The sequence below is a fragment of the Pungitius pungitius genome, chromosome 5 (assembly GCF_949316345.1).
Source record: "Pungitius pungitius chromosome 5, fPunPun2.1, whole genome shotgun sequence".
In the NCBI taxonomy this organism is placed as follows: Eukaryota; Metazoa; Chordata; class Actinopteri; order Perciformes; family Gasterosteidae; genus Pungitius; species Pungitius pungitius.
The window spans coordinates 7,661,320-7,674,484 of record NC_084904.1 but is presented as its reverse complement, the minus strand read 5'-3'; the positions used below and the strand labels follow the sequence as shown (position 1 = coordinate 7,674,484).

Here is a 13,165-nt window from a genome sequence, read left to right as displayed (position 1 = left end):
ACTTATACTCTTCATATGAAACTCACAAATCTAAATGCCTAATCCTCTGCAGAGATCTAAGAAGATCCATTACTGTAAAGTTTCTAAAAATATGCATTGGCAGTTATGAAACAAAGAACCTTCTCACAAATTGAGCATTGTGTTTTCAATTGTTTTGCTGTAGTGTGTAATGATGTGTATAATTACATTTTTGAAAGCTTCGAGCTGCTCTTTTGGTGTGAAGTTTGAGTTTTGAAGTGGGAAGGTGTGGTTGTGTTTATGTAGCTTTAGAAAAGGGTGTTGTGTTTAGACATTGGGGAACATGGAGGAAACGTTTGTGAAATGTGTTTTAGCATTTGAGAAAAACTGTAATAGGTGACGTCAGTAAGTCCCTAAGGGTTCAGGGCTGGGGGGACATTGAGAAGAAGAAGCGCCTCGCACTGACCTCCACCAGGTGGCAGTGCGGCCACTGGACGTTAAGTGGCGGCTTGATTTGTACACAAAGAAGAAAAGACCAAACACACACACATACACACACACACACACACAGGGCGGCGGGGTGAACTGTGTACACATAGATCTATTTCGTGCTACCGCCATGCTTCCCTTCATGGGAACGCGCTGTATATTTTCGCACGCCAAATGTCACCTCGCGAACACTCCGCTCAACGTGCTGACGCCGCAGGGCGCGAGGGATCTGTTCAAGCAGGTAACCGCTGATCGTGACGTAGCCAGTATTAGCACGCTAATAAGCTAACGTTGGCTGTTTCGCCATACATCACAACATTGTGTATGGACCGGCATATTAAAGTTATTTAATATTCCAGCTCAGGTGCTTGTCTCACGTGACTGGGGCTCGTCCGTCGACCACACACCCGCTGCATCCCGTGTGTCAACCTGAAAAAAAAGTGAGTTCTGTTTCTGGACCAGACTCCATTTGGAAGTTTGACGCTTTAAGGGCTTATATAGATGACGTCATTGACAGCACGAGCGTCTTGCTGTCATCAGAAGTTACAACAGAACGGTCAAACGGAACCGCACTCTATCTGGTTTTAATAAATAAATCAAGTTAAATGAAGGTACACATAGCAGCAAATAAACGAAAACATAGCGTTCAGATGATAACTGAGTCCTGTGGTTCACTGTCTTGTCAGTGGTTAGAGAGCAGAGTTGATGGTGTTAGGTGGAGGAAGAACATCCACCTGACACGACTGAGGCTGGAGAAACCCACCCCTGTGCAGATAAGGTTACCCACACTTTTATTTTGTCTGCATCCCGTGTGTGGAGCTAAACGTTTGACCCTAACAAGTAACGTTGTGTCGCCATGTCCAAGTGAGCTGTCTGAAGGCGCCTATGACAAGCTGGCAGAGGAGACACTGGACGCCCTGAGCGACTACTTTGAGGACCTGGCAGACTCGGCCTTCACTAACGCCGACTACGACGTTGTCTTATCTGTAAGTTTTCCTGTTCAAGGTCACTTTGTCATCTCACAGCAGAACTTTATGTATGTCACTCAACATTATGAGGTCTGGTTGTCCCCTCATTTGTTGGGTTGAAGGTCACATTTTGGCAATAACCAGTGGTTTGTCTTATGTTCTTCCTGCTGACCACCAGGGTGCGAGAAATAAGTCTGATTGTATAAAAGTCTGTGCGTATGTGACTTCCTCGCTTGATCTTTTCCCTCCGTGGTCTCGATCTGTAGTTTAAGTCTTCTTCAATACAGCATGATGTTTATTTAGTTAATAATGGCCATTTAGTCGGACAGCGCATAAAGCAGGGTGTGCTTTGGGGCGATGCGTCTGGATCATTTCCTCCACAACTCTTAGAGCATTTGAGGCATTTTATCAGACCCCACACAGCCTCATTGGGAGCCACGGAAAGCTTTATAAATAAATTCACGCTACTGCGGGAAACCATTAGCAGCCCCCTTTGACCTCCTGTAGGTCGATGGGGGCTGTACAGGAAAGAGGAGAAAATGGTCCCATGACCTGTAGTACCCTGGTCACTAACAATTCCTCAAGCAACTGGAGGGACTTGATTACTGCAAATCAACGATGGATGCCATATTCCTTGCAGAAATAATTCTGCTGGGTTAGTGAAATGACCGCAGTGCGCTCTCCCTTGGAGCCTGAATACATTGTGAGTACACAAACTCATTGAAAGAATTTAATATTTGATTTGGGATTAGTATTATTACTATAGGTGTCTATCCAAAATAACTTTCCAGACCTACATTAATGACATCACTTTTTGATGACACTTTAGGGCTGCAACTAACGATTCTTTTTGTAATCGACTAATCTAATGATTATTTACCACAGTGTAGGAAACAGAACGTGTGGCCGTTTATTTCCATTTAATAACTTCAAATGTATTTGAGTAACCAGTTAATACATCATGATAGATACATTAAATAGTAATACAAAATGTAAGTGCAAATATGCGTTTAAAAGTGCCGAGTGACGAGAACATGACGAGTGAAGATCATGTTGAGGATGCTCTCTGTCCACAGTCCTTCACCACGAGCCTCTGAGGGACAAACTCACGCGCCTTTGTTTAGCACTGAAATAGAAGGAGAAAACCAGCTTCAATTATCACGTCGTAGGCTTTAGTATCATAGTCTTTTGTATGCTAGAGTAGATCTCTCGTAATTGTGTTGATATGAAAATGATTTTTTGAATGATATTTCAAGAGTGCTAAGTGGTGGTTAACAGAACGAAAAGAAGAGGTTACAATAATTCACAGATTTAGTACACTAAATTTAACATTATAGCGTTAGCATCCTCCACGAGACGTCATGTTCTCCAACATTAAGTGTAGACCTTAGGATAAGCTAACAAGGCTAGAGATACTTTAGTTAGCTAAACTTACCAGAAGGAGAAGATTTTTAATTTTTTTTTTTTTTTTTCAATGCTCCTGTGTTGCCATGGTGATGGTTGTCATTGGTTCACTGATGAAATACTCCCAGACTTTTTTGGCTCTCCCATGTTGCAGATCTATTACACATATCACCGGCTTCATGTGAACACCTAATGCATCTGTACGTCCAAAGAGCAGACCCAGTAAAGAAAAGGTTTACTGCTAGTTGGACAGAAAAGGGCGTGAATGCACACTCTTCCAGGAGATTTAGGATGTTGTAGCTGCGTGTTGCTCACGGCCCGTTACCCATAAAGCTGTGTGAGATGAGGATGTCTCACCGTTGCCTTATTGATTTCTTGCGCAGTAGAATGAACACAGCGGCAGCTTGTTGGCAGACGGCTGGAAGCTTAAAGACTCTAAATCCCTGAGGATAACGTCAAAGCACATGAAACACTGTCCTGTTTGGGCCTCTTCAGGCTAAAGTTTGGATAAGTGTGGTTACGGTGTGGTTACTGTTTGGGCCATTTTGAGTCTAGGTTGAAGGTTCTCCCCTTTGTAATGGAGCAGTGGTGCAGAAACACTGGCGACAGGCCTGCCGGAGCCCCTCCCACCGCGTCCTGGTAACAGCCCCCCCACTGCAGTTGGATGACATGTGGATATCGTCAGATGAGGATGTTTGTTTGGGGAAGGGAAAGCTACAGGTCACACTGCACTGTCCTCGTGTCTTCCTCTCTGCTCTGGGACGTCACTGCCACGTATCCACGGGACCCTCACTATCCTATGAATCTTTATTCGTTGGTTTATCCGTCCCCCCCTTCTCTTTTTCCCTGTCAGGGGTCCTTGAGAGGTTGATTAATAGTGTAGGTGTGTGAGAGATCATTGCTGGCTCTGCATGCTCTGACTGATTGGACACTGTTCCAATGTTGGCAGCTGACCCTTTTTCAACCATTTTAAGTGCCGTACCTTTGCTGGCTAAATAGGAGCCAGGGGCCTCGGAGGAGCTGGAATAAATCTAAGCAAGTAAAAAGAATCAAGATGCAGCAGTCAACTCTTTCCTTCCTACCGCCCCCTGGTGGAACCTAGAGAGAATGCCGGTTTGAAGACACTTCTGCAGCAGCACCTTCACTTTTTAGTCAGTGCAGCTAAATCTCAGCTAACAGTTAACTGTTTACCCTTGTTTTAAGTATTTATGCTAAGCTAGCTCTGCACTCTCAATTACTAATGAAGACCAAGCCCTCAGTGGCTCTCTATCCCTAAATGTGAAATTTCAAAATAAAAGTGCCCTAAAATGCAACAGTATTGAGATTTCTTTTAGTTTTTGCGTTAAGTTGTTGACAGTTTTTGTTTGGTGTCTAGAGTGGCGTGCTGACAGTGAAGCTGGGCGGAGACTACGGCACCTATGTCATCAACAAACAGACGCCAAACCGACAGATCTGGCTTTCATCTCCCTCCAGGTGAGACGCACACCTGAACCTTCTGACACGCTGCTCCTCAAGGCGCTCTGCAGCACCAGCATCTGTCTGCATCTGTGTGGTCCGTGGAGCAAGCCCCACTCACTAAAGCAAACCAGGTCAAAACAATGTCACGCTCAGTGTTAAAGTGGTAATCCAAGAGGAATCCAATTCTACATGTGCATTGTTTTTTGAGCTGTTCTATGCGTTCTAGTATATTGAGGTTCCTGAAGCTCAGTCTTTGCCTCTTGAGTTTCACACCTGGGAGAAGAGCAGTGAAACAAACACGTCATGTAACATGCAAGGCACAGCTGGAATGTGATCTGATGAGTTTACTATGACTGTTTCTATTTCTACCATTATTACTCCATGTGTATCACCATTTATTTATTAATTTAAATATGTATTCCTCCTCCTCGGGTCCCCGTTATTCAAATGTTGATACAATATCATGTTCACATGAATGTGTGTGTGTTTTAATGACACCTTTTTGTCCTTTCCTCATGAATAAATCCATGTCGTAATGGGGGGCTTCATGGAATCATTAAAATAAGCAACTTAGACCAGATGTGAAAGCACTGATTCCCTGGCGTGTCTCGTTGCAGTGGGCCGAAGCGCTACGACTTGACGGGGGGGCGCTGGGTGTACGCCCACGACGGCGTGAGCCTCCACCAGCTGCTCTCCAAAGAGTTCTCCGTCATCTTCAACACAGACATGGACCTCTCCGGCCTGCCCCACTCCTGAGGCCCCCTAACCCTAACCCTCCAAGCACGCAGTTGATTTCATGTGGTGGGTTTGTCTATAGTAAGGGAATGTACCGATGTACCTACTGTTTATATCATTAAATCGTTTTCATTAAGTGTCACAATGTGTGTGTGTGTGTCCCTCAGGTTATCAGAACAACAAACTATTATTATGGAGGAAAAACGTTAATGTTCATAAATGATAAATAATCTGAGACCAGTGCACTTGGGGGACAGAGCCGTCTCATTCCTCACTTTGACCAATGAAACACGTGTTATTGTAACCATGACAACAATGCTGGACTAACCTCCACATGGGTTTGTTTAAGCGTAGCATGATTCCTCTCTGATGTGTTATAATGGTGCGCCAAGTAATGAACCCTTTTGTATGATTGCAAGGTCTAATAAAGTCCTGCTAATGCTACTCAGCAGCTGTGTTACCTATTACGTAATAGTGGAGTCCAGACCTCTGTAAATGGAGGATGTGCTACGCTGTACGGAGGCAGCAGGCCTCCTCCGACCCAACATCACTAAGGCTGTCCGCGGTGATGTCACAGCGACCGATGAATCGGGTCAAAGGAGCTTATGATGCCATGTGGACCTTTAGCACCACACCGAGTGTGCGCTGCCATGCACCTACTAATGACCGTTAAAGCTGTGAGCTGAGGAAGCACTGAGGGACATGAATGTGGAACGAAGCTGCTGTTAAGGACATTTTCTCATGTGTGTATCTCCCGCTGACACCACGACGGCACAACATACACCTGCTCGGGTAAATAAAGGTCATTTGCTGCCGTTCCCAGAGCCCATCCATCAGCAGATTATGCAATGACAAGAAACCTGAGCTGGGAGGAAAATAGATGAACAAGTTCCCCCCATAAAAGGTCGACTTTGAATGAAAGCTGTAGACGGGGGGGTTGTGTGAAATATCCAACGACCCGGGCCAAACCCGTTACACCATCCAATACGCGTTCTGAAAGTATTCCATTCCTTCATAGTCTGAGAAAACAAAAAGCCCAGTTTTTGTTCCACTTGTCTCTGTGCCTCGGGTAGAAACATTCGTACTTATGACATCTGTATGAAGCATTTTGTAACATCACCCTGGTGCATTAGAAGCAGTGTTACTGCATTACGACGTTACTGTTTTAAAGGTGAAGTCAAAAATAAGTCATGTGTTGATGCCGCATAGATTTAACATTGTTTTTTCCCTTAAGTTAAAGTTAACAATGAGAATGAGAAAATGCATACAAATGATATAATGTATAACTATAGAAATGTTGTTGTGTATTTATAGATCCATATTACCCTAAATTACGGCTGAACATCCCGCTTCATTATTATTTATAAGCCATGAGAAATGTCTGAAAATAATCAAAAGGCGAACATCAGGTTTAATTCCATTCCCTCCCCCTCTATTGTGCATGTCACACTGAGGGTGTATTATATTTAACGTTACATCAGACTGTGAGCACAGCCTGAAAGTTTTCCCCACACTCATAGAAGGGAAATGAAATGAGGATGAATGTGGCGGATTACCCTGTAAGCACCCAGGGGCTTAATGCCACTATTATCCTCCTGTGGGAATTATGTAACACACAAACCAGTGCACGGCTGTTGTGTCTGGTCCGAGCGTTGCTCAGCTTCGCTCCCCACAAACAGAGAGGAACGGGTGCACCATCCAACCGGGGGCAGGTGTCTCCATGGCAACCGATTGACTGACTAGGCGTCCCCCACGACGCCAGAGCACCGATGAGCGGCGCCATGAAGTACAAGAAGTTCATCACCATCATGCAGGTGGCCCTCGGAGTGGCCCCCCTCAACAAGAGAGAGCTGATCGCGCCGCCGCGCAAACTCTGGAAACCCCCGAGGTGAGTCCTCCTGGGGTGCGTGTGTGTGTGTGTGGGTGTGTGTGTGTGTGTTGAGGTTACAAAGCCTCAAAACTCCTCTGAATGTTTAACAGGCCTCTGATCAGGCTTTTATAGAGGTCAAATGTCATGAAAATAACCTTTCAATATCCAAACAGAAACTGAACATTGAAACAAAAGAAGAAAAAAAATGCAGTACGCATATACAAGATTATTCTCACAACCAATAAATATATAATGAATTACTATGAAAATCACTGTATTGATTTCTTAAAGAAAAGTATTTTGTCCATGTTGGGGTCCCGTAGAAAGAATCTTATGGTACTTTGGATGACATTGTACTTTTTATACATTTTAATTTAATAACCTTAACAAAAGCTGCTGCTTGTGTGTCTGTTCTGTTGTGTGCTCAGCTTCCCAACCCTGCCACATAGAAACAGGACCCCCCCTCGTCCCTGATAAGAGTCATACATACCACTTCAAATGGGTCTATTATAAAACTCCCCCGACTCAAGTATCCTCCTACAACAGTGCCTTCCACATCACAAAATAACTCCTTCAGTGTATTTAAGAGCTTACATCTTATAATGACCACAGGTTGTGTGTGTGTGTGTGTGTAATGACTCAATGCATTTGGCACATGTCGTTACTGATTAAGCGCAGTAGTGTCTGAATAATGAATGGATTCAAACTGCTGAATGTATTATCATGTGTCCATAGGAAATCCACATGTTAATGTGTGTGTGTTTGTGTGTGTGTGGACTAGGACACACTATTCTCGTGTCCCACTCATCTGTTATTTCCTGTGGTTACATACCACTCAGTGGGTTGATGCCCGGGGGGGGCGACATGTCGATCCTCCCCCCTGTGGGCATTGGGCTCTGTCGGGGTTGTGAGTCCAGCTGAGACATAAAAAGAGTCCGGATGGGGGATGAGGGGAGGGAACGGCATGATGTGGTTCTACAGGCCGCTTTGGACCACCACCTCCACCTCCAAGTCTGAGGCTGTAGAGAATGAGATACTGCATGACAGGAATAAGAGGGAGGTCAAAAACATGTTGGTATCCAGGGTGGTTGAGGTAGTTAGCACTCGCTTTAAACTGGACTCCAGCTGTTAGCAGTATCAAAGTCCCCTTTTCAGAATGCAGTGAAGCCTACTGGTGTCAATCAAAAGGTGACCCTGCCGTATATCGTTACCCAGTTAGGGTCCAGTAGACTCTATGTGGACCTAGAAACTAGAGAGTGAGAGCATGAAGTCAGCTTTACGAGGCTTACTAAGGGAAAAGAGCCGAGTTGTGTTTGTGACCAGAGAGAACTTTGAAGGCTCTTCTGCAGTGACTTTGCTTTGTCAGGGACGGAGGTGATGGCCTCGTTCGTAGCGCAGACTGTGTGTGTGAGCCGAAGAAAAGCACCGACAGCTCTTCATCTTAATGTTTCCCTCTTTGCTTTGTCACCCTAAAGCTGGACATTAGATGCGCATACACACACACAGACACACACACACTCACAGGAGTCTTGCATGCAGCAGCAGTAGCAGCGCAGCCATCCTCCTCCCTCTCTCCCTCCATCTCTCCCCTCTGTCCTCCTCCCTCCCAGCCTCCCTCTCTCTCTCTCTTTCCCTCCTCAGTCTTGCTTGGTCTCCGTTCTATGAGCAGCTCCTGCATCTTTCTCCATCCCTCTTCTTTCTTTTTGTATCTGTGTACCGCTGCGGCGTTGTTGTAACCCATCACCATGCGTCTGGGTATGTCCTCCTTCATTACGGATATCCTGAGCACCTCCAGCACCATCTGTTTCTGCTGGAACGAGGTTAAGGTAGAGTTCAGCCTCCTACTCCTCCACCTCTTTTTCCACCACCTTGCTGCTGTGCTCTGAAGCAAGGCAGCAGCAGCTGTAACAGAGGTGGCAGCAGGGCCTCTCAGCGCTGCTTGGCACACACACACACACACACACACACACACACAGACACACACACACACTTTTATGGACTACATGGTGTCCCAGTGGGCTGCTGGGGATACACTTAAGAGTTTGCTGTATGTGCCTTTATTGTTGTCAAAGTTTGTCGTGTTGAGCTGTTTGATGGGTTGCGTTACGCTGTGTTTGCCATGGTGACAGCGGGCTCTTCTGTTGGGACAGGGACTCTACAGGGTTAATACTTGCTGCTGTATTTAGCCAAATGGTCCAGCCCATGGTGAGCTGATGGCGTTGAATTGAATACTAAGTTCTATCCTCGAATACAAATGTAGGCAATTACCCTACCTCAACCCTGAACTATTCTTTTAATGACCTTATCGCAGTCTTAGTCAGACCATAATATGTGTCTTCCAGGAGTGAGATGTATTTAGCCCTGATTAGAATACAAATTGTAAAAGGGGGAGAAATTGCTTTCCTCTGAAAAAAGGGATCAACATGTCATACAATCAAATTCAAATTAATTTCACAAACTCCCTGTGTCCCATTAGCTAGTAAGCTAATCACACATTATCATATGTTACCATACCGGCTCACGCTGCATGCGACCTGTACAGTATACCGTCATTTGGACCTGGTCGGATTCAGGACAGTTGGGGTACTTGCTGTGGGTGGTGCGTGGTAGAAAAAAGGGCTTTCTAGTGATGGCAATATCCACTGAAATATCTCAATGACTAATGGGCAAATCGTGACGCAATTAGACACACACATGAACCCCCCTTAGGAGGATGTGAAGTGATTATTTCCTCCAACAAGGCATGAAAGCAGAGAGCTAACTTGCTATAATGCTACAGAGCTGTGCAAAGCTGTCACTCATCTGCCGTAACCAGTGAAGTGTCCCGGGACGAGTGTTTAGAAGAAGCCTGCACTTGTTCATTGATACTCACATACTGTCCTTCTAGACTTCATGCCGTCTCCACTGCTGCTGGCTTTAGTTGTTAACCCCCACCGCAGTGAGTCTGTGTAATGGCCTGCTACTTTCATTTAAACAGCAATGTCTGCCCGACGCAGACGGATCGCATTCAGCTCAGGTGGGAGGTGACCTGGCATGTCGGTTTGAAAAGGTCTGTGTTTGTGCTCCAATCACAACCCGAGGACACCTGCACTGTCTCTGCGTTTATTTCACCTAAATATCCGTACAATTCAAAATGAAAGGAAGTTGAATCGATGCACATAATGTGACTTTGCAGAAGGACATTAGTCAGGTCTCTTCCCCAGTACTTTCACATGTCCGGTTGGAAGGTGTCCATGTTTGGTTGTAAAATGCACATTTATTTTAACTGCATGTGTCTATGCTTCTCAACCAGGTTATTTATAATTGTGTTCTCTATTAGCAGCACCCGTGTGTGTGGGGGAAAGGGTTGTGGTGAGCGGACTTGATCCGTATTGACAGCGGTGCTGTGGCTGGGTGTTGGAGGATCAGCGGCAGTCAGGCACACAAAGATCTATAGAGGCTCTTGGATTTTTGATCGTAATTTAGCAGTGACACCGGCTGCTTGGAATGTTACTCGGATGGAGCTGATGGTCCGTGTGTGTGTGTTAGATTGATGGATTTGTCCTGGGACTGGAGCGGTATTAGATTCAGTGCTGGGCGTCGGCGGAGGAGTGCAGAGGCGGCTGCAGATCTGTCGCTGATAAACCAATCAAACACTGCGGCCGCCCCTGTGTCCACACACAGCTGAGAAACACACCGTCAATCGCACACTATTTATCGGGGGCTCATTACTGTAACACAGCTCCCGGGGCATCGATTTAGCTAAAGCTAAGGTGTGGCAAGGTCACCTCACAGTAGAAACATCCACCCTACGCAGTGTGCACTGCGCATACCTGCATCTTCATTAGAATATGTCATTCATCTCAACACCTTAGCATGCGACTTCACCTACGGGATTGGTTGCATGCTTGTGTTGACACGATAAAACGCAAACTACAGTGAAATCACAAAGCAAAAGGAAATGGAGAGAGAGCGACTTGGGAATAAGATCAGACCCTAGTAAATGCTTTAAGAGTAGATGAAATCAAGCATTCTGATTGGTTGAGAGTGAGTCATGGGGGGTGCATTATTCAGCAATAATGTACAGTACCTGTACACATTTACCCAAGTGTTCCATATCACTGGGTGTCTTGCTCAGGGACATTTTGACATGGAGCAGCCAGGAATCAAACCAGCAACCTTGTGGTTCCCAGCACTCCACCCTACTCCATGCACCACCGTCACAAGATCTTTCAAGGAGACCCAATGCTGTTTACATGCACGTACAGGGACTATTTTCTCTCTAGACTACTGAAATGAGATACACAATGTTTGGTGTCTACAACTATTTTGTGCTAAAAGGCAGCTATTTACTTTCTAAATAGTTACATACTAAAAAGTAAGCGCTGCTGAATTGAAAATGTTGATTTACAATATGCTCAGCACTTTCCTGAAACAGCTGGATGGAGCAGGTTTTTTTCTCAAAGAGGAGGAATTGGTGCCTACGTTTGGACCATTTGATGTGTTTCTGGCAGCAGAATGTTGTATGTGGTAGACTTCAGCTTTGTTTAACATTATCCAAGTATGTTAGTGGGCTAATGTTAGCCCCATTTCCGTTCAAGCAGTTCCAAAGCTTGGGTTATTGTGTGGGTTTCATGTGTTGTACTCACAATAGCTCCACAAGCATCAATGGGATACAGCTTAGTCAATGTGTTTATTAGCCTGGCCAGCTAGCCATCAGCAATGGATGAAATAAAACAAAAGCCTGGCTATGTGTCTGCGTAGAGTTCTCTACTGAACTGTTGGTAAAGATGATCACCGGCACATAGAGAAAAATACAGAAATGTATTGATGTTTTGTGTTTTGTGGTCATTTCTTTGTGTTATAGCTAGGTTTGCAAGCTTCGTGGGCTATGGGGCTATTTCCTTAGCTGGGATACAGGGTAAAACTAAGCTCCCTGTCCACCAAATTCTCATATATTTATCAACGCAGCTGATCTGTATTTATAAGACAGTTTTTGTCAGTCTTGATTGGTTTAATCTATTCTTGAGGAACAATAGACCTGTTTAAGATAAGTTTCATCATTAGTTGTTGGTTGATCTGCAAACTCTCCGTCACCAGCCCAGCTCGTCGCCGCAGAGCCCACTGCACTCCAAAATAATCATAATCCAGTAATCCAACGTCTCCCTCCCCATTTTTATCTCTATTTAGCCAAATATGATTTGCCTAATTGCCTTCTCTTTGATTCTTTCCAATCAGGCACTTTATACAAAAAGCAATTCCCTATTACCCCAACAGCCCGATCCCAATCCAAAACGGACTAAATCCTTACTCTCAACTTCGGTCAGAAGCATTCAAATCAACAATCTGTGGTATAATTGAGTTTTCCATCACTCTTTCTTGAGTGATTTCCAGTGGGAGTAGTTTTCATATTTTTAAGAAGTGAACCCAATGTGAATAAGGGTGATAAGAGAGACTGTTCTGATCATTGCTTTCACTTCCTGTGCGGTAATCTTTGCAGTCTGAACAACCAAAACCTTTTCATGTGAAGGTCCAGTCTCATTTGTTGCTCAGTGAATCCGTTTAAGGCTCCTTGTCCACAAACTGGTGAGGAAGCATAGCCTTCCAGGCCTCCCCTCAAAACTGACTATGCCCTCTGTAAATCAGCATGCAGGCCCTCTGAGTAGAAGTCTTGGTGTGGCGGACAAACAAGCGGCCGACAGAGGGGAGGGCTTCTTCCATCAGGGTGCAACTGCCGTGGACAATTTCAGAAAGACACACTATACTGTTAGGAGAAACAGATCCTTTTTAGACCAAAGGCATTACTCATATTCAATTCCTTTTAAACACACCAAGGAAGTGCTTTCAGTGATTTTGAAGAAGATTTGCATGTTGGTGGGGCTGTAAGTAATGACGCAACGGACCGCAATAAATAAAAACATTGTGTGAAGGAGGCGTTCTCATAGCAATATTGAAGTACATATACTGTAAAGCATCAATTAAAATACAATCTTTAATATCCATCTCATTTGAATTGTATGTTTTTAGGAAGAAGAAAAGGGGCCGGATTGGTTACCATTTACAGATTTCAGATTGGTTGAACATTTTCTAAACAATATGGATCGATGATCTGCAATTATTAAGAAGCCATAAGGGGTCTCTAAAAGTTTACTCTTTTTATTTTGTTTGAAACTAATCCAATATGTGACTCCATGTATTGTATCCACGAGACAATCCAAGCCGTGAAAGTTGGAACCATTGCATCATTAGATGTGAGATGAAAGTGGAGGTTGGGTTTAGTCAACAAAACAAAAAAGAAAAAAAT

The 13,165-nt window shown here is 44.6% G+C and overlaps 1 protein-coding gene across 1 annotated transcript; it reads left to right on the top strand.

Annotated features, from left to right (window-relative positions):
* The first annotated feature begins 485 nt into the window (after nucleotides 1-485).
* On the top strand, nucleotides 486-5,456 carry fxn (frataxin). Its single transcript, XM_037483446.2, has 6 exons — nucleotides 486-688; nucleotides 807-887; nucleotides 1,134-1,225; nucleotides 1,313-1,433; nucleotides 4,195-4,292; nucleotides 4,895-5,456. Exons 1-6 carry the CDS (start codon nucleotides 578-580, stop codon nucleotides 5,031-5,033), a joined length of 642 nt encoding a protein of 213 aa, XP_037339343.2. The 5' UTR covers nucleotides 486-577; the 3' UTR covers nucleotides 5,034-5,456.
* The last annotated feature ends 7,709 nt before the right edge of the window (nucleotides 5,457-13,165 follow it).

Excerpts from the sequence above, each read along its gene's own strand:
- fxn (XM_037483446.2), top strand. The coding sequence starts at position 578 with ATGCTTCCCTTCATGGGAACGCGCTGTATATTTTCGCACGCCAAATGT. Across the intron at positions 689-806 it reads CGAGGGATCTGTTCAAGCAG|CTCAGGTGCTTGTCTCACGT; the intron begins GTAACCGCTGAT and ends TTAATATTCCAG. Across the intron at positions 888-1,133 it reads TGTGTCAACCTGAAAAAAAA|TGGTTAGAGAGCAGAGTTGA; the intron begins GTGAGTTCTGTT and ends CTGTCTTGTCAG.